At 42.1% G+C, this 22647-nt stretch overlaps 1 protein-coding gene across 7 annotated transcripts in view; it reads left to right on the top strand.

Moving 5' to 3' along the window:
* The window catches only part of LOC308313142 (uncharacterized protein), a 33923-nt gene extending 12501 nt beyond the window's left edge, over window positions 1-21422 (top strand). For 4 of the 7 annotated variants that reach the window (XM_080760079.1, XM_080760080.1, XM_080760077.1 and 1 more), the window contains exons 12-27: window positions 259-426; window positions 977-1168; window positions 3177-3347; window positions 3662-4171; window positions 5283-5396; window positions 8044-8157; window positions 8372-9031; window positions 9626-10120; window positions 11282-11482; window positions 14969-15733; window positions 16326-16868; window positions 17064-17229; window positions 18065-18697; window positions 18981-19115; window positions 19241-19377; window positions 21164-21422. In XM_080760079.1, the coding sequence (XP_080616205.1) occupies window positions 259-426; window positions 977-1168; window positions 3177-3347; window positions 3662-4171; window positions 5283-5396; window positions 8044-8157; window positions 8372-9031; window positions 9626-10120; window positions 11282-11482; window positions 14969-15733; window positions 16326-16868; window positions 17064-17229; window positions 18065-18697; window positions 18981-19115; window positions 19241-19377; window positions 21164-21199 (5040 nt within the window). In that variant the 3' untranslated portion in view covers window positions 21200-21422. The remainder of the gene's footprint in view (window positions 1-258; window positions 427-976; window positions 1169-3176; window positions 3348-3661; window positions 4172-5282; window positions 5397-8043; window positions 8158-8371; window positions 9032-9625; window positions 10121-11281; window positions 11483-14968; window positions 15734-16325; window positions 16869-17063; window positions 17230-18064; window positions 18698-18980; window positions 19116-19240; window positions 19378-21163) is intronic. The other 3 variants (XM_080760081.1, XM_080760082.1, XM_080760083.1) reach the window with 3 other exon arrangements.
* Window positions 21423-22647: the final 1225 nt, after the last annotated feature.

Here is a 22647-nt window from a genome sequence, read left to right as displayed (position 1 = left end):
ATTTTTTACATCTGGTTCACATCTTTTGTCCCAAGACGTGAATTGGAGCATATATCTGTTGATATTGTATTGGTTAAGAGGAGCGGTGTGGCGACCGAGTGGCGCGCTACGAGCTTGTAGGCCTGCTATTTTAGAAAAATCGTGAAAATGCGACAACTCTTTGAATATATATTCTTTCAGAAGACTTTCTTTTTTTATTTCGACGTCGGGCCTAAATTCTTAAAGGCAGAGCTGCCCATCTTGACATTCTCTTCCTAGGAGTCACCTGGCACTGACATGGACAGCCACGCAGTACCCACTGCTGACCAGGAGGACCTCACTCCTCAAGAGAATGAAAACTCTGTCCCAGGAGAGAAGAAAGAAGAAGACATTGTCATTGACAACAGAAATGCAGCGGATGATGAAAAGATCAGCGGCCATGTTGAGGTGTGTAATGACGGAACGGTCATTCTCTTGGGCTGTAAACTCTGTGAATGTAGCTTCGATGACGCTGAACGGAATTGAGTTCAGACCTAGAAAATCTCCACAGGTAGCTTATCAGAATGTTTGGAATTTTAATTTAGTTTCACTCCATTATTCAGTCTGAAATCCGGTTCACATCTCGGGTCCCAGTGGGCCTTAAAAAAAACCCTCTTTCTTGAATGTGTCAATACATTCCCTGCCAGGTATTAAGCAGTGGAAGTGTCAATACATTCCCTGCCAGGTGTTAATTAATTAATTCACTCCTGCCTCGATCTTTTCATTTTGTACTGTTATTTTGAAGGCAAACGATTCACGGCCATGGAACGGAAGTGAAAAACAGCTATGTAAAAGCTTATATGCAATCTTTTTTAATAAGATTTTCCATATAAATATTAGATACTTGTTTAACGATACAATACATGATTCTATCCTGTAAAAGTGTTTAATACTACTGCTGGATTTGGTTTCATTTGAACTGTGGTCCAGCTTGACATGTCCTTGATTTCTATCCTAGGAGTCACCTGACGATGACACAAACAACCACACTGTTCCCCCTGCTGACCAGGAGGACTCCATTCCTCAGGAGAATAACAGCCACACAGTGTCCCCTGCTGACCAGGAGGACTCCACTCTTCAGGAGAATAAAGAATCTGTCCCAGGAGTGATCAAATCAGAAGGTGCCGACTTAAACAACGTAAATGCAGAGGTTTGTGATGATGGTTGAACACACATTGAACACGCACTTGAACACTCATTTAATTCTTGGAATAGAGAGTAAGTGACAATCCGCAAGATCACAAGAGACTAAAAGCAATTTGAGCTAGAGCCCTGCAAGCCCGTTGGGACCCGACCAGGTCCCGGCCTGGCCCGCCAAAACGGACCGTTTCTATCCCTGACCAACAGGCCCAGACTGGACTTTCTTCTGCAGTGCGGCAGCATGCTCCGGCCGCTGTCCGCTCCATAGTGACGTGACAATCCACCCACAACCCACCCCTACACACACACACACACACAGACAGACAAGCACAGTTGGCACGCTAAAATCTGAAGACCTTTAACAAACGGTGTGTTGAATTCTCTTCAGACATAAAACTTTTTTTTTTTTTTTTTTGTTATCAATTGTTTTTTATTAAAGACAAAAAATCACAATAAAACATGTTAACATCCTGAATGAAATAAAATAAGAAAACAAAACATATTAAAACACATAACAGCAAAAGAAAGGAACACAAAAACAAACAGACAATCCCACCCACCCCTCCCCCCGGGACCAAAGATGTCATAAAATGTCAGGACTCCTACCACTGTGCAATAGGGAAAAATAAATAAATAACAATGACTAAATCATGTCCTTAACCATATCTGCAATATCAGACCAAATATCAATGTTTACTTCTTTCGCTCCGTGCAATCTTGCTGTTGACAATTCCATATAGATGATATCTAAAAAGGTCAAAGCCCATTGGCGAAACGTCAATGTGTGAGGTGGTTTCCAGTGCGAAGCAACCATCTTCTTTGCGGCCGTTACGCCAGCAAAGAAGACACGAATACGGGTATTATTTAAAGGCAATTGGGATACATCGTTTAATAAGAATAGAGATGGGGAGGGTGTAATGTTAATTTGTAGAATAATCGAAAGTTTAGCAGCAACCAGATTCCAAAATGTGAGGACATCCGGACACTCCCACACCATATGAAAGAATGTACCTATGGTGTTCGGAGTGCAGAAAGTGCAGTTATGGTTATTTAAAATCCGCATAGCACACAATCTGCGGGTAGTTAAGTATGTCCGATGAACAAAATTTAGATGAATTTGCTGATGATCAGGATTCCTATAAGATAGGGCAACATTAGACCACACTGTATATCCCAGCTCCAATCTGGATCTAGATTTGGTATGTCATTCCTCCATACAGTATCGACAGCCAAGGTCCCATAACTAGATTCTAATAAATAATCATACAATATGGAAACAAAACCTCTTGACCTAACATCACAGATAAGTCTATGCAAAGGGTGCATTGCAAGGGGGGTCTGCCATGGAACCCCGTATGTCCTCATGGCAGTTCTCAATTGTAGATAGAAAAATAAAGAGTTACCAGGCAAGTTAAAAATATCACATAAATTCTGGAAAGAACGTAAACCATTGACATCAAATAAAGACATAAAACTTTTTTCCTTCATTCTGTCTGTCAGTCAGAGTGCTACAGTGCTAACCGTGCTCTCATCCTCTCTCTCTCTCTTCTAAGTATTTGTGCGCTTCAGCTGCGAGCACACACATACAGGTGTGCGCACACACACCCCGAGACGGTGACACGTTGTGAGCTTGTAGATTGGCTAAAGTGTCGTTCTGAGCAACAAGCAGTCACAATTTAAATTGAATTACCGCCTACCAAACGAGTACAGTGTTCCTCAGTCATTATTATTGTGGGTTTGTTTTTTATCCTGCAGCGTGAGAACAGACTGCAGAGCACAGCGACGTGCTAGAAAAGGTGTCGGGCTTCGGGCAGGGCCGGGCTTTAAAACCGAGGTACTATAACGGGCTGGGCCGGGCCTTAACTCAATGGACCCGAGCCGGTGCCCATATTTTGCGACCGCGCAGGGCTCTGAGCTGTTATTTTATTGGTTAAGAAGAGCGGTGTGACATGGGCGGACCGACGTTCTTAAAGGCAGAGCTGCCCATCTTGACATGTCCTTGAATTCTCTTCCTATAGGAGTCACCTGACAATGACATGGACAGCCACGCAGTACCCACTGCTGACCAGGAGGAGGACCTCACTCCTCAAGAGAATGAAAACTCTGTCCCAGGAGAGAAGAAAGAAGAAGACATTGTCATTGACAACAGAAATGCAGCGGATGATGAAAAGATCAGCGGCCATGTTGAGGTGTGTAATGATGACGGCACGGTCATTCTCTTGGGCTGTAAACTCTGTGAATGTAGCTTCAATGACACTGAACGGAATTGAGTTCAGACCTACAAAATCTCCCCATGTAGCCAGAATGTTTGGAATTTTAATTTAGTTTTACTCCATTATTCAGTCTGAAAGTGCTTCACATTGTTCAGAGTTTTCTGAGATGGGTGTTGCCAAAGAGGGAGACTTTGGCAATTGGTTCATCCTGGTTCATCCCTAGACCAATAGGAGAGTGTGTGATGTCGTCATGTCGAGCGACGACTGATCCATTTTATCATGCTCCTCAGGTGACGTTAGAGGAGGACGAGTTCCAAGACTTCCCAGACTTCCTGGACTTTGTGACAGTTGACGAGGTGGGATACACGACCCAAGGGGTGGAGGAACCAAAGGCAAAGACCTCCAGATCACAGGGAGACAAAAGCGCTGTAAAAGCAGAGGAGAAGAGGAGAGATGGGGAAAGGGGGACACGGGAGAGAGAGGAGAGGCGGAAAAGGTACAGGGAAGATTCTCCTGGGTCAGGGTCGAAGGGAAGTAAGCGGAGCTCAGGGAGAGACGGCTCGGAGACATCCAGCCGGCAGGGAGACAAAAGGGTGGTAAAAGCAGAAGAGAAGAAGGACCGGGCGAAACACGTTGAAACAGAGGAGGAGAGGCACCAACGGAAAGAAAGAGAGGCCAGGAGAGAGAAAGATGCGGAGAAACACATTGAAACAGAGGAGGAGAGGCACCAACTGAAAGAAAGAGCAGCCAGGAGAGAGGAAGATGTGAGGGAGAGACGATGGCGCGAGTGGAGGAAAAAGGTAAAAGTTGGAATAAGTACACACTGTTTACTACCATTTGCATCTAATTCAGTACAGACTGTCGATGAACTTTGCATCCACATGGCGGAAAGGCTAGTTTTTGACACTATGGTGTCCCTGGCTGCGATCATTTGACACATTATTACTTGTAGTATATCTGTTCTAGTTTTGGCAACTACAACAAATCGTTACACACTATGCCTATAGTCATGTGTTCAAGCCGGATCTGTCCGATATTTCACATTGGCTTTCAAAGTTTGCAGGATTTGCAATTTACGTGAAATCTTTCACAGACTTTCCTACTAGGCTGAGGAATATATCCCACCCTTTTCACCACCAGCAGGTGGATTTTTGCAAAACACATTTTTGGAACAAAATGCCTCAAATCATCCAATTGCCAACCAAGGCATAAAGAAAGTGAAGACATTGGCATATTATATTATAGCGCCACCAGGTGGCCACAACCTGACCTTCCCTGGTGGAGACCTGTGCCCTGCACTTTATCTAGTTTTTTTTTATTTTAGTTTTTTTCCTCACTTAAGATACTAATGATAAAATTATTCTAAAGTCTTTCAATCTCAAATTTTCACTCTGCAATCAATTGGAGATATTAACTCATTGCAGTTAATGTAGTAGACAGTTAGTGCTGGACAATTCATCAGAAAATACAATGCAATCTCATTTTGTGAAGAATCGTGCAGCACTAGTTGGCTTTCCAATTCATTTTAGTTATTTTAGCTCATATTCTTTTAATAAATATTTTCTGAGAAAAACTAATCGTGTGAGAATTGTGATCTAAATTCTTGTGAAAGATGACACATCATACATCATCAAACAAAAACAACGGCTAGACCGTAGCCGTACCTTATAATGCACACCCTTCTTACTTTAGTCTATATAAAATAGAAAAAACCTTCATCACAATCACAATCATCATTCATTAAAAATGAAAAACAATGTTTCTATAGTGTTTGTAATTGTTAGTTAATAATGAACTACAATATATGAATTGTAATAATAATGAATACTTCCTGTCATACAGGTCAGCTGTTGTCATGTATTTGGTTTAATTTGTACTGTTGCTTGACGTGTCTTTGTTTGCTGTGCCAAGGAGTCACCTGACGACAAAGATGAAACGGAGGAGGAGAGGCACCAAAGGAAAGAAAGAGGAGCCAGGAGAGAGAAAGATTTGAGGGAGAGACGGGAGAGCGAGTGGAGGAATAAGGTAAGGAAGGAGAAAAGGTAAAAGTTGGAATAAGTACACACTGTTTACTAGGGCTGACCCAAAAAAATCGATTAATCGACGTTCAATCGATACGCACGGGAATCGATTTTTAAATTTTGAATCGTCATTTAAAAAAAAGCGTCCGCTTTTGGTCCGCGAGACGGCCCCATTTGGTCCGCGAGCCATGCTTGCGCCTCGCAGCACCTCGCAACGCCTCCTCTATCCCCGTGTTAACAAGGAAGGCAAGCGCATGCACCACAGCTCAGTGGACATTAAATATAGGCTACCTTGTTTGATAAGTCATATAAAAACATTACTTACACGAAAATGAAAATATAAACTTCACAGATTATAGATCACTTGGAATTATAACAATCTGTTGAGTATTGCCTGAATAATGCCACTATAAAATCTCAACTTTTATCGATGAGCCATTACGCTGCTTGGATTCACATGGTGAGTGCGCTCAGTGCACCGAAGAATTGATATTTTTTGCTCCTACAGACCCAGACCAAAACACCTTTTCTCTTTGGCATTTAATTGCACCTGATCGTATTATTGTAATAATGTAGCATATACTATTTGCCTGTGTTTTGTCTTTTAATTATGCTTCTTTTTTTTTGCGCCGATGGTGATGCGATGCTCCACTTGTTTCAGCCTGCAGGCCTACAGCACTTTGGTCAGCTTTTATTGTTTTAAATGTGCTATATAAATAAAGTTTGATTTAGGCCTATATTGGAGCAGGTGCTGGCAAATAACTAATTACTGTAATGCAGTGAAGTTGCGCAAATGTCAACTCAATTAGCAAGTGGAGCTGCATGCATTCTGCACTGCAGTCTGCAGATCTCTTCTTAGAGTTTACTTTAATATTATGGTTTACTTTCAACCATAAACCATAATATGATTGACAAACCTTGGATTATAATTCTTCATCGACCAACAGCGCATGCAGCATGACTATGAGGTAAATTTAACTATGTGGGATTTCTCCATCGGCATCGCATGTCGATAAAAAAATGGGATTTCACTAGTGGCATTATTCAGGCAATACTCAGATTGTTATAATTCCAAGTGATCTATAATCTGTGAAGTTTATATATTTTTTCCCATACGCACACTCACAGTCACATTAACTTTATGATCAATCAAATCAACCGTGGTTGTCAGGCTTGAAAAGTTCATTCATGTTACCGTTCGTTTACAATTGACAGAGGAGTTTGGATTATATATATTTTTATTTGATGGAGAGGTAATGCCTGTTTCAGGCAGTTGACTTGTTACGGTCGGATGTTTTATTAAGCCAAATTATTTGTGCGTCACTGCTTTCATGAAGGCTGCAAGCCTGCTACAGTTGTTGCTTATTGTTTAAAATAAATGAGACCAATACAAGCATGCCTTTCTCTCCGCTATATCGTTGTTTAAGCCAAAGAGTCACTGCTCGCGCGCGCACCCCCCCCCCCCCCCCCCCCCCCCGTTGACGTTTCGAAGCGTCGACGTTCGAAACGCGGGAATCGATTTTGAATCGATCATCAAATACGGAATCGAAGGTCAGCCCTACTGTTTACTACCATTTGCATCTTATTCAGTACAGACTGTCGATGAACTTTGCATCCACATGGCGGAAAGGCTAGTTTTTGACACTATGGTGTCCCTGGCTGCGATCATTTGACACATTATTACTTGTAGTATATCTGTTCTAGTTTTGGCAACTACAACAAATCGTTACACACTATCCCTATATAGTCATGTGTTCAAGCCGGATCTGTCCGATATTTCACATTGGCTTTCAAAGTTTGCAGGATTTGCAATTTACGTGAAATCTTTCACAGACTTTCCTACTAGGCTGAGGAATATATCCCACCCTTTTCACCACCAGCAGGTGGATTTTTGCAAAACACATTTTTGGAACAAAATGCCTCAAATCATCCAATTGCCAACCAAGGCATAAAGAAAGTGAAGACATTGGCATATTATATTATAGCGCCACCAGGTGGCCACAACCTGACCTTCCCTGGTGGAGACCTGTGCCCTGCACTTTATCTAGTTTTTTTTTATTTTAGTTTTTTTCCTCACTTAAGATACTAATGATAAAATTATTCTAAAGTCTTTCAATCTCAAATTTTCACTCTGCAATCAATTGGAGATATTAACTCATTGCAGTTAATGTAGTAGACAGTTAGTGCTGGACAATTCATCAGAAAATACAATGCAATCTCATTTTGTGAAGAATCGTGCAGCACTAGTTGGCTTTCCAATTCATTTTAGTTATTTTAGCTCATATTCTTTTAATAAATATTTTCTGAGAAAAACTAATCGTGTGAGAATTGTGATCTAAATTCTTGTGAAAGATGACACATCATACATCATCAAACCAAAACAACGGCTAGACCGTAGCCGTACCTTATAATGCACACCCTTCTTACTTTAGTCTATATAAAATAGAAAAAACCTTCATCACAATCACAATCATCATTCATTAAAAATGAAAAACAATGTTTCTATAGTGTTTGTAATTGTTAGTTAATAATGAACTACAATATATGAATTGTAATAATAATGAATACTTCCTGTCATACAGGTCAGCTGTTGTCATGTATTTGGTTTAATTTGTACTGTTGCTTGACGTGTCTTTGTTTGCTGTGCCAAGGAGTCACCTGACGACAAAGATGAAACGGAGGAGGAGAGGCACCAACGGAAAGAAAGAGGAGCCAGGAGAGAGAAAGATGCGAGGGAGAGACGGGAGAACGAGTGGAGGAATAAGGTAAGGAAGGAGAAAAGGTAAAAGTTGGAATAAGTACACACTGTTTACTACCATTTGCATCTAATTCAGTACAGACTGTCGATGAACTTTTGCATCCACATGGATGAACTACAATATATGAATTGTAATAATAATGAATACTTCCTGTCATACAGGTCAGCTGTTGTCATGTATTTGGTTTAATTTGTACTGTTGCTTTGTTTTCTGTTCCTAGGAGTCACCTGATGATGACAAAGACGACCACACAGTGCCCGCTGCTGAAGAGGAGGACTCCATGTCAATTCTTAAAGATTATGTAAAGTCTGACTATATTAAGATGTCCTATAATTTATTTGGCGAGGTAATGGGCTACCACTGTAATCTCTGTGACATCAGAAGGAATGAATTGACCATAGACAACCACTTGAAGGGAAAAAATCACAACATATTGCTCATTCAGAAGAACACCTTAAGGAGCTTGTACCTGGCAGAGAAGAGAAGAGAAGATGACTTTGAGGATATCTGCAGGAATGAATGTATTGTGTCGGTCCATCCATCACAGCATCCAGACACTCTCTTTCGCTGTGAGCTCTGTAAGGACGACCTCAACGAGACTGTATACGAACACCTGAGGAGTAAAAGACACATGACTTCACTGTTTTTCAAGAAGGTGAATCTTCTTTTGGCTGGAGTAAAACAGACAAATCTACAACAAGGTGTTCTTTGGTACAACTGGATAACCGAACTGCTGCAAAAAAAGAAAGAGACCAAGGCAATCACGCTAGAGGAATTGGACAAGATTAACTCTGGACCAAAGGAGACCAAGTCATCTAGCTCTGCTGCTGGTGATGGAGAGGTTTGGTCCAGCAAGCCTGCTGATCTTCAACTTTCCAAGGTATTTGATACTTTATAGTTTTTCAGTTTTTCTGACTAGTGACTTTATATTTTATCTGGAGATTGGGTAGTTAATTTCCCTTGCATTTATTTTCTGAGATAAACTGACGGATTAAACAATGTTCAGCTTCACAACGCTTGCACCTTTCTGTTTGCTGCTGCCTTTATTTTCCTTGCCATTATTTGCTGTAGACATCAAAGTTTTGGGGTTTTGAGAACATTCCTTATAGCAACTTTGATCTTACATTTTCTATTTTGAGCTTGATTGTGAACAACTCTCTCGGTCTTGTGATCCATCTTAGCTGGTCCACATATAGGCAGGAATGGTTTACTTGTGGGGACAAGGGTTACATTATTGTAAAGTAAGATGTCGTTGCAGTGATACTGATACATGTGGTCCAGCTGTCTGTTTGTTCAGTGCTTTCGAACATCTGGGTTCAGCCATCAATAAGTTAACAGAACAATTTGTTTTATAGCAAGCCTTTTAATTTTGATACTTGCTCATGATGAGACGTATCATTCAGTCATTCAGACAGACATAGTATTAAGTAAAATAAAATAAGAAAAGTGTTGTCCTCATTTACTCTTCCCGTAGGAGTCGCCGGCCGATGACAAAGACAGCCCCACCGTGCCCACTGTTGACCAGGACTCCATACGACCTCAAGATCATGGAAACTATCTAGAGGAAGTGTGTTTTGACGATGGCACAATCCTTGGCTTCCACTGTAAAGTCTGTAAATGCAGCTTCCTAACTGATACTAAAGACACCCATCTGAAGGGAAGGGTTCACAATGAAAACGAGGTTGAGGCGGACCTCAATAAATATATTGTGGAGGTTAATGCCCCGAATAAAACCCGGTGCTTCTACTGTAGGCTCTGTGATCGCATCCTCGACACACTGTATGATGGGAAGGACGCCCACCTGAAGGGAAGAAGACACCTCGCTAATCTGCTGGGCAAGAACAGAAAGCTGGACCTCCTGGACTTTGTGACGGTAGACGAGGTGGGAGACATAAACAACTTCCCCAGTTCTCCTCCGCCCGACGCCGTTGCCATGGATACCACAGTGGTGGTAGATAAGGTAGGAGATGTGAGTTTAAAGACATGGATACTACAGTAACGGTACACGAGATGGGAGACGTGACCGACTTCCCCAGGTCACCCAGTTTAGCATTAAGCCTTAAGCCCAGTATACTTCGTCGTAGGAAGGTGTCGCACAGAAAATAGCTCGCGATGCTTAGCAGATGTGATGTGGCGTGAGCACGTAGATGTGCTATTTTCATTATGTCATTAGCCACCATTTCGATTTTGTAAATTGCACCACTCATTTCAGGCCCAGCCCTTGATACAGTACTGGGTGGCATGCATTTCTAGAACATTCCTAGCATCATTGATCTTAAAATTCAAGTCAATTAAATGTGTCGTATCATGCTGTCCTGATTGGGAGACAGTGTATGGGAGACAGTGTATGGGAGACAGTGTATGGGAGACAGTGTATGGGAGACAGTGTATGGGAGACAGAAGGTAGACTTAGATGAGACGGATAGATGATTAAGACATCTGGCAATCAACCAACAGCTGCTTGTTACTGTAGATTGGCAATGCTCACCACTGGCTGTTGTGCACTCACTTATATTTGATCATGTTGGTGACAAACAGCCAGTTGGTTAACAAGCCTTTACATACTGTGTAGACCAGGGGTTCCCAAACTTTTTTGGACCAGGTACCCCTTTTGGGGTAGATATTTTTCCAGGTACCCCCTAATCCTCGCAACACGGATAACAAATAAATGTATACGTTTAAATGTAGACGTCTAAATGTATACAGACGTCTAAATGTAGACGTCTAAATGTAGACGTCTAAATGTGTACGTCTTCTCTTATGGGGGTCCCTGGCATATCTTTTCAAATGGGGGTCCACGGGCTAAGTAGTGTCAATTTGGGGGTCCTTGACATGAAATTTTTTGGGAACCACTGCTTTAAACACTTTAGCACTTTATGAACATGAACAAAATAGATGGGTCCCCCCTGGAACTCCCTCAGGTACCCCTGGGGGTCCCCGGACCCCACTTTGGGAACCACTGGTGTAGACTGTAGAGATATTGCTGACTAAAACCTACATGATTCTATCCAGTAAAAGTGCTTCAAACTTGCAGGCATTAACTATACTTTTCACTTGACACTGACTTCACACCTGTGGATTTGAACTGTTGTCCAATTCTATTTTACGTGTCTTTGTTTACTGTTCCTAGGCGTCGCCTGCCAACGCCGGCCACACAGTGCCCACTGCTGACGAGGACCGCGTTACTCAGGAGAATGAAAGATCTGTCCCACGAGAGGAGAAGAAAGGTGTTCAGATGGACATCAGAAATGCAGAGGGCCATGCAAAGATCAGCGGCGAAGATGAATATTTTGACCCTGCTGGGAAACAAGTTGATCTTGATCTTCCCAAGGTATTTGATATAGATAGTTAGTTTTGGTAGTGAGTCTGGATGCCTGGGGATCGAAACCGGGTTCTCTTAAGGGCCCTGTTCCAAAATCTTTTAAAGACCCAAAAATCAATCAAGACTTGAGCTTATCAACACTGCTATAGAGCCTAGTGGGTCCGTGAAGTGACCTCAAGAAATGAGTGACGCATGTCAGTCTAATACGTTTTTTGAATCAATTGAACATAATGTAAATATCAAATCACTTTGCACGGGGAGGGATTGGCACGATATTACAGTTTGTCTTGTGATACAGCAGCCCACGCAACACATAATACACAAAGTTGACACGCCAAAGCAGAACAAATTGGAATACATAGTATACAAAAATCACACCCGTGTGAAGTGAGGGGCACTCTTTATCACGCTATGATTAGGTAATGATGATGTAAAACAAACGGTGTCAAAACAAACATTAAATTCTCTTTATTGTTAATGGGATTTTTTGTGTTGGGGACAAGATGACGTAAATTTTCCCTTCATTGTCAATGGCGTTTTAAAAACAAACCTGTATATAGGTGGGGCTAGCGCCCCTCACAAACATGAAGACAAGCAGTGCTGTCCTTCATTGTTCTATTTACTGGCCCTTGGCCACGTTCTAAATTCAGCCTCAAAATCGACAGAACAAAGCACTTCTTTAGTCCAGCCCTTTTAGATTGTGTGTTTACGCGTACAGTATTTTTTTTATAATATTTGTTTATTCAGGGACAATGTACAAGGTTGGTTTTACATCGTTAGTTGTTGTTGACATTCCCTGTTTTTCTTTTTTTTTTGTGCTCCCCTTCCCCTTAGGGTGGGCAGAGTGATCAATAGTGGTCACGCTTGCCCATCCTACCCTCCCGTTCACCCTCCCACCCTCCCATGGGTCGTAGGGGGAGGCAAAAACATAAAAATTTAAATAAATTTAAATACAACACAGTAAAGAGAAAATAAATAGTAAAGTAAGCAAGATAAACAAAAAAAATAAATAAATAATAAATGAATAAAAATAAAAAATAAAAGTACAAATACGAAAAGAACGTAAAGTAAAATACAAACATTTATACATTTATATGCTATAGTCTACTACATACCTCCCTGGGACATTGAAATTAATGCTGAGTGGTTGGATGAAGTTACAATGGATCGCTCGGGAGTGTTTCTAGGTTGTTGAAATGTGCTATAAAGGGTTGCCATCTAGCATGGAATTTCTCAGTTGAGCCTCTAATTATGTATTTTAATTTTTCAAGCTTTATGAAAAACATCACGTCTACTAGCCAGGTGGATATAGGTGGGGGGGAAGGGGATTTCCACATAAGCAGAATCCTCCTTCGTGCCAAAAGGGAGGTGAATGCGATTACATCTGCATGGGTGGATTGAATAGTTAGTGTGTCACTGGGGACCCCAAAGATGGCTATATGAGGGCATGGTTGGATGTCCAGTGCCAGGACGTCTGATAGGGTTTTAAAAAAAGAGACCCAAAATATATGTAGTTTGGGGCAGAAAAAGAACATGTGACTAAGATCAGCAGGGGCGTGGTTACATCGGTCACATCGGTTGTTCACATTAGGATATATCTCTGCTAGTCGGGCTTTGGAGTAATGGATCCTGTGGAGGACTTTAAACTGTATAAGACTCAAACGTGCGCACGAAGTGGAAGAATTAACCCTTTCAACTGCCTTACCCCACCAATTATCTGAGAAGGTTGTATTAATTTCACTCTCCCAGGCGACTCTACTCTTAATTGTATTTGTGTTACTGTTGAGGGATGCCAGTGTAAATGTTAGAGATAAGTGAGTTCTGATTGGGTTTAAGTTTTAATATTTTCTCCCACGGTTGGAAAGTTGGTAACGATGGGAAAGAGGGAAATTGCGTGGATATGTAGTGTCGCACCTGAAAGTAGCGAAACAGGTGTGTACTTGGAAGGTTGTATTTATTTGACAGAAATGCGAAGCTAGAAAATATATTGTCATGATAAAGATCTTGGAAACTAGTGATTCCTTTTTGTTTCCACAGTAAAAATGAAGTGTCTAAAACAGAGGGGGGGAATCTGTGATTATTAGTAATAGGACCTAAAATGGAAGCAGAACTGAATTTGAAGTGTCGCCGAAATTGGAACCAAATTTTTAATGAGGCTAGGACAACTTGGTTTTTTGTAAACTGAGATAAGGATATTGGGTAGGGTGAACACAGTAAGGCCGGGAGGGATGTGGAGATACAGGAGTTAGCTTCAATCGGGTGCCAGGAAGTATTGGTATCATGTAACCAGTAGAGTGTTTTTTGAATATTTGCAGCCCAGTAGTAGTGCATAAAATTTGGGAGAGCGAGGCCTCCTTCTCCCTTACTTTCCTGTAGTGCATTTCTACTGATTCTGGGATGCTTCCCTGCCCAAATGAATGTTGTTATCAGTTTGTTTAGCGATTGGAAAAAAGATTTGGGTAGATATAACGGAATAGTTTGAAATAAGTACAGGAATTTAGGCAGGATGCAGAGAGTAGAGCCGATTGGGAGCGAGTAACATAGACCCCTAGGTATTTAAATCCTGATTGGGCGATCTTAAAAGGTAAGTTAAGTTGTTGAAGTTGAAAATTAGTTATGTTAAGGGGGAAGCATTCGCTTTTTTGGAGATTGAGTTTGTAGCCTGAGAAAGAGCTAAAGTCGTGTAAGATGGAAATGATATTGGGAATCGCAGTGGTAGGGTTTGTGATATACAGTAATAGATCATCTGCGTATAAGGATACCCGGTGTTCTATTCCGCCCCTAGAAATTCCTTGGAATAGTGTTGAAGAACGTAAAGTTATCGATAGGGGTTCTATTGCTAAAGCAAATAGGAGGGGGCTTAAAGGGCATCCTTGGCGTGAGCCACGTGCTAGCTTAAAGTAGTCTGATCGGGTGTCGTTTGTGCACACACTGGCAAGGGGGTTAGTATATAAAAGACGGATCCATGAAATGAAACGATCACCAAATCCAAATTTCCTAAGGACCGCAAACAGATACTCCCACTCTATTCGGTCAAATGCTTTTTCGGCGTCTAATGAGATAAATGTTTGGCCAGATTTTAATGTTTGGCCAGAGTAAATAATGTTCATGAGTGTGCGTATGTTGAAAAATGATTGTCGACCTTTGATAAAACCAGTTTGTTCCTTAGAAATGATGTCAGGGACAATACTCTCCAGACGGCCTGCCAAAACTTTAGCCAGCACTTTAGCGTCCACATTTAGAAGAGATAACGGTCTATACGAGCCACACTGGGTGGGATCCTTATCTTTTTTGAGTAATACACAAATTGAAGCTTGAGTTAAAGTGGATGGTAATGTACCACGTTCCATTGATTCCTTATACACGTCCAAAAGGACGCGTACAGTATTAACACTTTCAGGGCAGACGTTACAATTTTTCAAGAATTGCATCTTTCTAGTTCGAACCGTTTGTTGTCCAGCTTGACTGTGTCCTCGTTTTCTGTTCCTACTATAGGAGTCACCTGACGATGACAAAGACAGTGAGAGAGAGAAGAAGGAAGATGTTAATGTGGATAACAGGAATTTAGAGTGTGATGAAAAGATCAGCAGCGAACATGAATATTTTGAGGAGGTTCTTGATGCTGATGGCAGGCTCCTCTGCTTCCGATGTAAACTCTGTGAATGCACCATACCAAAACGCGTTTCCCAAGACCTGCACCTGAAGGGAAGAAGACACAAAGATCTAGTACTTGCTGCCAAGGGAGATTATGAACAACTGAAATGTTACGTTGCGGCTCGTAATCCTGCTGGCAAGGTCACTTTCCTCCTCTGTAAAGTCTGTGAACATAGCATAAAGCTTGGTGATAAAATACACCACCTGCGGTCAAAGAAACACGAGAAAAACAAGAGAAGATTAGAATACGTCATGGGTTTCTCCGTCAAGAAGCCAGGAGACGATGCCGATGAGACGACCAGCTGCAAGGATGAAGCTGCTGGGGAAGAAGGGAGTAAAGACCAGCAGGATGAATATTTTGAAGAGGTCCGTACAAAATATGTAGGCAAGAGCGTGTTTCTCCGCTGTAAACTCTGTGAATGCAGAATAACACAAAAAGACCAGCACCTGAAGACAGAGAAACACACAAGAAGATTAGAAATCAAGCGTTACTTTGATGCCAAGAAGCTGAAGGAGGACAAGCTGAGAGACAATACTGATGAGAAAACCAGCCACGAGGACGAAGCTGCTGAGAAACAACAGAGTAAAGACCAGCAGGATGTTAAGGTTGGAGAGGAGCTTTCCAATGAGCTCGCTCACTCATAACATTGTGTCTATGGTGCATGTACACGTTTCAACCCATTTTCAGACTGTTTGGTTTGTTATACACATCAGATGATACTGTGTACTTACTGTATAATTTACTGTCCTATGAAAATAACATTAAGCAGATAAGCATCCTGAATCATACCACGTTGATAATCTTTGTATATCTGTCAAGATTTCAGCGAGTTAAGAGTAATTTAGTTTGAGCAGAATCAGATCACTAGCTACCATAGAACGTACCAGAAAAGCACTGTGCTGTTGAGCCTGCGTTGCGTCACTAGCCTTATATACTGTGGGCTATATCTTGCGCCACACCTTCACCCTTATCCCTAAACTTATTTGCCTTTTTTTTTTACTATTTTAAAAAACCTTTTAAAATAGTTCAAATAGCTGATCTACAAGCTCACGTGTGGATGTAGATCGGCTAGTTGAACTATTTTAAAATAATTTTCAAAATAGTAAAAATAAGTTAAGGGATAAGGGTGGCGCAAGATGGAGCCCTGTATCTATTAACTTTTGCCCAGCTTTACGTGTCCTTGTTTTCTGTACCTAGGAGTCACCTGACGATGACAAAGACTGCCACACAGTGCCCACTGCTGACAAGGAGGTCTTCACTCCTCGGGAGAATGACAAATCTGTCCCAGGAGGGATGCAGAAGAAAGGTGTTATCGAAAAAGATCAATATATCGAGGAGGTTCTTAATCCTATTGGAAAGGTCATTCGTCTCCACTGTAATCTCTGCGAATGCGCCATAACGCACTATCACAGTCACTTGAAGTCCGAGACACACCAAAGAAGATTAAACCTCAGGCTTTACTTTGATGCCAAGAAAATGAAGGAGGACAAGCCGAGAGACGATACAGATGAGATCAGCTGCCAGGATGAAGTCGCTGGAAAAGAACTAAGTAAAGACCAGGACGATATTAAGGTTGGAGAGGTTCTTTCCAATGCTGCTCCCACACAAGTCTGCAAGCCGCGAGCAGAGGAGTTGGACAAGATTCATTCTGGACCAAAGGAGACGACCAAGTCCTCTAGCTCTGCTGCTGGTGGTGGAGAGGGATCTTCTAACAAACCTGCTGATCTTGAACTTCCCAAGGTATTTGATATAGTTGATCTGTTTCCCAAGGTATTTGATATAGTTGATCTGATGTGATCCTAAAGGAATTTCCTTTGTAGCAAGCTTACCACCACTTTGGCCTAACAGGGAACAGGGTGGACACTTAATACATTTATTTTTTCTCGGTTTTAACTTTTAACATATCGACCCTGTACTTGACACCCAACCTCTTAGGCCTCACCGGGGCTCGTCACCCTGGCAACGGCTGCTCCAGAGACGTCAGAAGCCCATTCAAAAATGTTGGGCCCGGTCGTCACCACTGAGCACCCACACTCTCCTGTCCCCCAGGCCATGTGCTCCTCTGACCAGCTGGACACCCCTGGGCCTCAGGCTGTAGCAGGTAGCACTGCTCCTCTGTTCCAGCACATCTACAACCTGCTTTAATATGATGGGACACGTTTATTTAACCCATTCTGACCTGAGATCAGATTCATACGAGGTTTCCACGGGACACACACTGGTCTGATTAACCCATTCTGACCTGAGATCAGATTCTAAAAATGTCAGTCGTTCTTCGAATTTTTCAAAAATAGCAGACCTACAAGCTCGTAGCGCGCCACTCGGTGGCGCGCTATGAGCTTGTAGATCTGCTATTTTTCAATAGCTAAAGCATAACATGATGCTAACACCAAAATGGGTGCCCGGTCAGAATGGGTTAAAGGACAACTGGGTTTTTTTCAACCACGGTTACTGTTTTAGGTTGTTATTAGAGAAAGTAAAATATGAGTGTTAATTGTTACTAGACCCCAGGAAATTACATCTGGCCACAAAAGATCATGGGATCTAGTGAATGTGAAGGGATATACTAGGGGGGTACTGTGTCGTAGGCTCAATAATGTCAGTTTGTCACCTCCCCCTTCACATTCAATAGATCCTGTGATCTTTTGTGGCCAGATGTAATTTCCTGGGGTCTAGTAGTAGTAAATATGAATACATATTTAGCCCCATTTGAATGCCCCTGCCCCCTGTCAAAAATAGCTAAAATCGCTAAAATGAAAGAAAGCAGCAAATGAAAAAGATAACACTCATCCTTTAGTTTCTCTAATAACAACATGAACCTTGGTTGGAAAGAAAAAACTAAGTTGTCTTTTAAACTGGGAATGTTACTGTAGTTTAATACCGAAATTCAAAATCAGCTGAAAAGTCCTAATGCATTTTGATGTCTTCAACTACAGCCAATATGGACTCCACCCTGGCAGAGGATTCCCTCGCTGCATCTGCTCCAGCGGGGACAGCCGGATCACCTGAGGGTTCCACCAGCCCCCGTTTGGAGGTGTGCTCCTCTGGTGTGGAGCCCACAGCAGGAGGATCACCTGAGGGTTCCACCAGCCCCCGTTTGGAGGTGTGCGCCTCTGGTGTGGAGCCCACAGCAGGAGGATCACCTGAGGGTTCCACCAGCCCCCGTTTGGAGGTGTGCTCCTCTGGTGTGGAGCCCACAGCAGGAGGATCACCTGAGGGTTCCACCAGCCCCCGTTTGGAGGTGTGCTCCTCTGGTGTGGAGCCCACAGCAGGAGGATCACCTGAGGGTTCCACCAGCCCCCATTTGGAGGTGTGCTCCTCTGGTGTGGAGCCCACAGCAGGAGGATCACCTGAGGGTTCCACCAGCCCCCATTTGGAGGTGTGCTCCTCTGGTGTGGAGCCCACAGCAGGAGGATCACCTGAGGGTTCCACCAGCCCCCATTTGGAGGTGTGCTCCTCTGGTGTGGAGCCCACAGCAGGAGGAGAGCAGGAGAACCAAGGTCCAGACAGCCACAGCCAGCCGATGGGGGATGTCGAGGACAAAGAGAAGATGGCTACCTCTGTCTCTGGTAGGATCTATGAATGTGGTGGTGTTTAGAAATGATACACACTTTGTAGTGGATTGCTCTTTAAGTTATTATTTTTGGGGTGCCATCCAGCTTTTCAGCCGACAATGTTTACATTTTACACATGAATTTGAATGGCTAACTGAATGTGAATGGTGTGTGGCACAACTTGGATAATACAATACAGTCAAACAACAGCATGTTGCCCCTGGCCAGTCTGTAGACATATAGTACTTAATTTTACTCTCTACAAATATAAACACACCCAACATTCTCTTTGTTTTAGCGAAGCGCCCTATGTCTGAAGACGAGAGGTCTGAAAACGAGAGAAGGGAGGACGAACCTACGCAGAAGAAACAGAAGACACTAGTAGCTGCCACTGCTGACAGCCCTCCTCCCTTTGACCCTAATAGTGCTGAGGGTGAGATGCTGTCCATGCCATCCACTGTAGGATCGATCATTTACAGTAACGTTCCCATAGATCATTTACACGTTCCCATACATTTCTATTGTCCTTGATTGCTCAATGTCTGTGCTTGCATGCAGCCCCTTTAGGCATGGAGTTCCTGGTTCCCAAAACGGGTTTCTTCTGTCAAGTGTGCAACAGCTTCTTCAGTAGTTCTGGAGACCAGCAGTCAGAGCTGGACCACTGCAAGAGCCCCGAGCACAACCTCAACCTGCACGTAAGGACCAACATTAGACCTAGAATGCCTGTGATCATTTAATTACACTTCGTACATTTTCATGTATCTCTCAGGCATAGATCGCTTGCATCAGATCCTGGTTCGGGTTCAAAATGGGCGGCATAAATGTGATAAATGCTCCGTTTGTACTCGCCCATTAAATAATTCCAAAAACGTGGTGTGAAAAATGTTCCTTTTAGTTTTATATCCATGTGAAAGTTCTGGCGCAAAACGTGTATTTAGTGAATTATCTCCACTTTTTCCAAGAGATGCACACGGACATCTTTCTCTCCGGGCGAGGGGGGGGGGGCGGAACAATGGATGAACTGATTTTACAAATGCGTCTGTGTTTACCACAGACGTCATCACCAATTGACCAGGGAAACGCAAAAGTTTGCAGTCACACAATTGGCAGGTGGTGTGATTAATTACCCAGCACCTATCGCAAAGCACCTGCCAATTGTGTGCCGCCCATTTTGAACCCGAACCAGGATCTGACTTACTTTACAAGAAGTCCACACAATTTGAGAATGTACAATTTTTATTTTGATCAACTTTTGTCTGTTTATTGTGGACAAAATCTTATCCAACAACAAAATCTTCTTTAGTTTTGGGTCTGAGAGGCGGTGGTCCGTGGCGCTAAAGAATCGGCCATGGCATTAAAAAGGTTAAAAACCACTGCTTTACAGGTTTAAAGGTTAAAGGTTTAAAGGTTAAAGGTTTAAAGGTTTAAAGGTTGAAAACCACTGCTTTACAGGTTTCCCACGGTCATGAAATACCTTTAATTAATCAAATGTTTTGGAAAATGCTATTGATTTTGTTCATGTCCCAAAACATGAAATACGTTCAGCCCCTAATGTATGCCGGATGTCACGTGGACACGAATAATAGATACGTTATGTTAGCTTTGTAGATCTGTAGTTATTTTTGTCACGTGAGACCTTTGCTGGAGTCTGTCGTGGGGCATTGATAGCATAGGTGTAAACCGTAACTGTAAGAGAGCCTCATTATAGAGCGTCGCAGTCCCTCCCCCTTTCAGAAAAACGAGTGGCCCAGGAAATGAAAACCCAATGCATTCTCCCATAGGCATTTCTTATTTAATTAATTTAAAGACCTTTTAAGCGCCGTACGAAGCCAACTCTTGTCGTGACAAATCATGACAACACACACAACTTTTCGGGCCAAACAAAGAATTAGAAAGTAGAAACAAAACGGCAGGTTACAACACTTTTTTTCGGGTTGTTTTTCTTCTTTGTAATTATTTGTTTGGCCCGAAAACTTGTGTGTGTTGTCATGATTTGTCACGATTTACATCAAAAGGGCATGTGAGCTCAAACCCACAATTCAACATTTTGGTTTTAAGATGTTGATATTCATTTTGTATTCATCCTTAGGACCCCAAATCATGACCCTAGAAAGCATGAGTGTCAGAATTTGACCCCCCTGTATTAGGATGTATTAGGATGTTGATATTCATTCATCAGCCAACACTCCCCCCCCCCCCCCCAGAGAGGATGAAATATGGCCTTAGTCCTCCTCCTCCCAGCCAACACTCCCCTCTGGCAGATATAATTACCACCACTTAGAATTCAAGGATGTTTCTGCACTTTCAGTGATAATGTCATTTTGGCAATTTTGGTCCTTCAAGATGTACAACTCCTAAGAACTGCAGGCTGCTGCCCTCTGCTGGACATTGTGGGAACTTTTGTGAACATGTGCATTTGAGCCAATGAAGTAATTTGCTGTATTTGATGTTGGATTCTGTTTTTTGTTTGTTCTTTTACAGAAATATCTCAAGAGCAGGAAGACAACCTCTAGCTGAACATTCATTTATTATGAACCTGAATAACGGAGTCAAGTCAATCCTCTCCTTAACAATGTTTTGTCACCCATCAACGGTCCACATTTTCTTGTTGGTAAACATTTTGTTATTGTCACTTTTCCTTTTTATTTTGTGGTATTTTGATTATTCATGATTGAAAAACAAGAGAGAAAAAAAAGAGAAAAGAATATTAATAAATGTATTTGGTCTTTTCTTCTGGTGACTGACTTCTCGTGTGTAATAATTTATAACGTGTGTTCTGATTTTCCAAATGCCATGCTAAATATTTGGGACCCTATAGGCTTTAGCCTATAGGGTCTATGTAGAAATGTCTGACATGAATCCACATTCCTCACCATAGAAAATGTAGGCTATTTTTTCATTTTAAACAATTAACAAACAATTAAACAACCCCAGAGAAACCGTGAAACTGAGCCAAGATAATATCTTGAGTCACAGCATTCAGTGTATTATAAATTCCTGTGTATCTGCTGTAAAACCAGAGCAAATTCTAGGATGCAAGATTCATTCAACCTTTTGAGGGGTGCTAGCCCCTCCTATGCCCAGCTTTCTCTGTCCCCTTAGCAATGATTTGATTGGCTGAGGTCAGAAAAGTAAGGATGCCAAAAGTGATGAATGATAAGAGCGCCCCTCTACACATAAGTGTGATTCTTTTTTTTAATACACAGAACCTAGAAAAGATGACAATTTATATGTACATAAAAGTCCAGTGTAATTATATTGTAATTAGTTGGAGTTGTTACATTTTAAATATATTTATGATCGCTTACTGGTTGTAGAAGTTGGTCAATGTTTGGCCTTCCAGAAAAATGCTTGTGTGGTTCCACAAAAACAAAGACCTTTTTAAATAACGGAAACGCCTCCAGACGGAAACACACACACACACACACACACAAACACACACGCACACACACACACACACACACAGGCATGAGTAATAATGTCCTGAGTGGTCGCAGCAAAGTGGAGAATGTTTTCAAGGAGTTCACCGAGGTCTGCGTCGCATTCTGGCTGCTTCTGGCTGGAGGAGGCTGGCTGGCTGGCTGCATGTATGAGGACGCTAAACTGCTCGCACAACATGACCTCCATAATTACAGCACAGCAGAGATGACTCATATTATCATGGTTTTTAAAGCAGTGGTTCCCAAACTTTTGTCATGTAAAGGACCCCCAAATTTGGCACTAATTATAGCCCGCGGACCCCCCCCCATTTGAAAATATATGCTAAGGACCCCCAATGAGAGAGGATTTCAGACCTATAATACATTTAGATCATTTGAAACAAGCCGATCTACAAGCTCACAATGTGTCGTGGTGCGACACACTGCATGTGAGCTTGCAGATCGGCTATTTTCCAATTTTGAAAACTTGAAATGAGACATTCAAATAATGTAAAGTACTTTCTACTTTTAGAACTTTAAGGTCTT

This window comes from Protomyctophum bolini, assembly GCF_963924005.1.
Source record: "Protomyctophum bolini genome assembly, chromosome: 3".
NCBI lineage: Eukaryota > Metazoa > Chordata > Actinopteri > Myctophiformes > Myctophidae > Protomyctophum > Protomyctophum bolini.
Note: the sequence above shows the minus strand (reverse complement) of the source record. Positions and strands in the feature narration are given on the sequence as shown.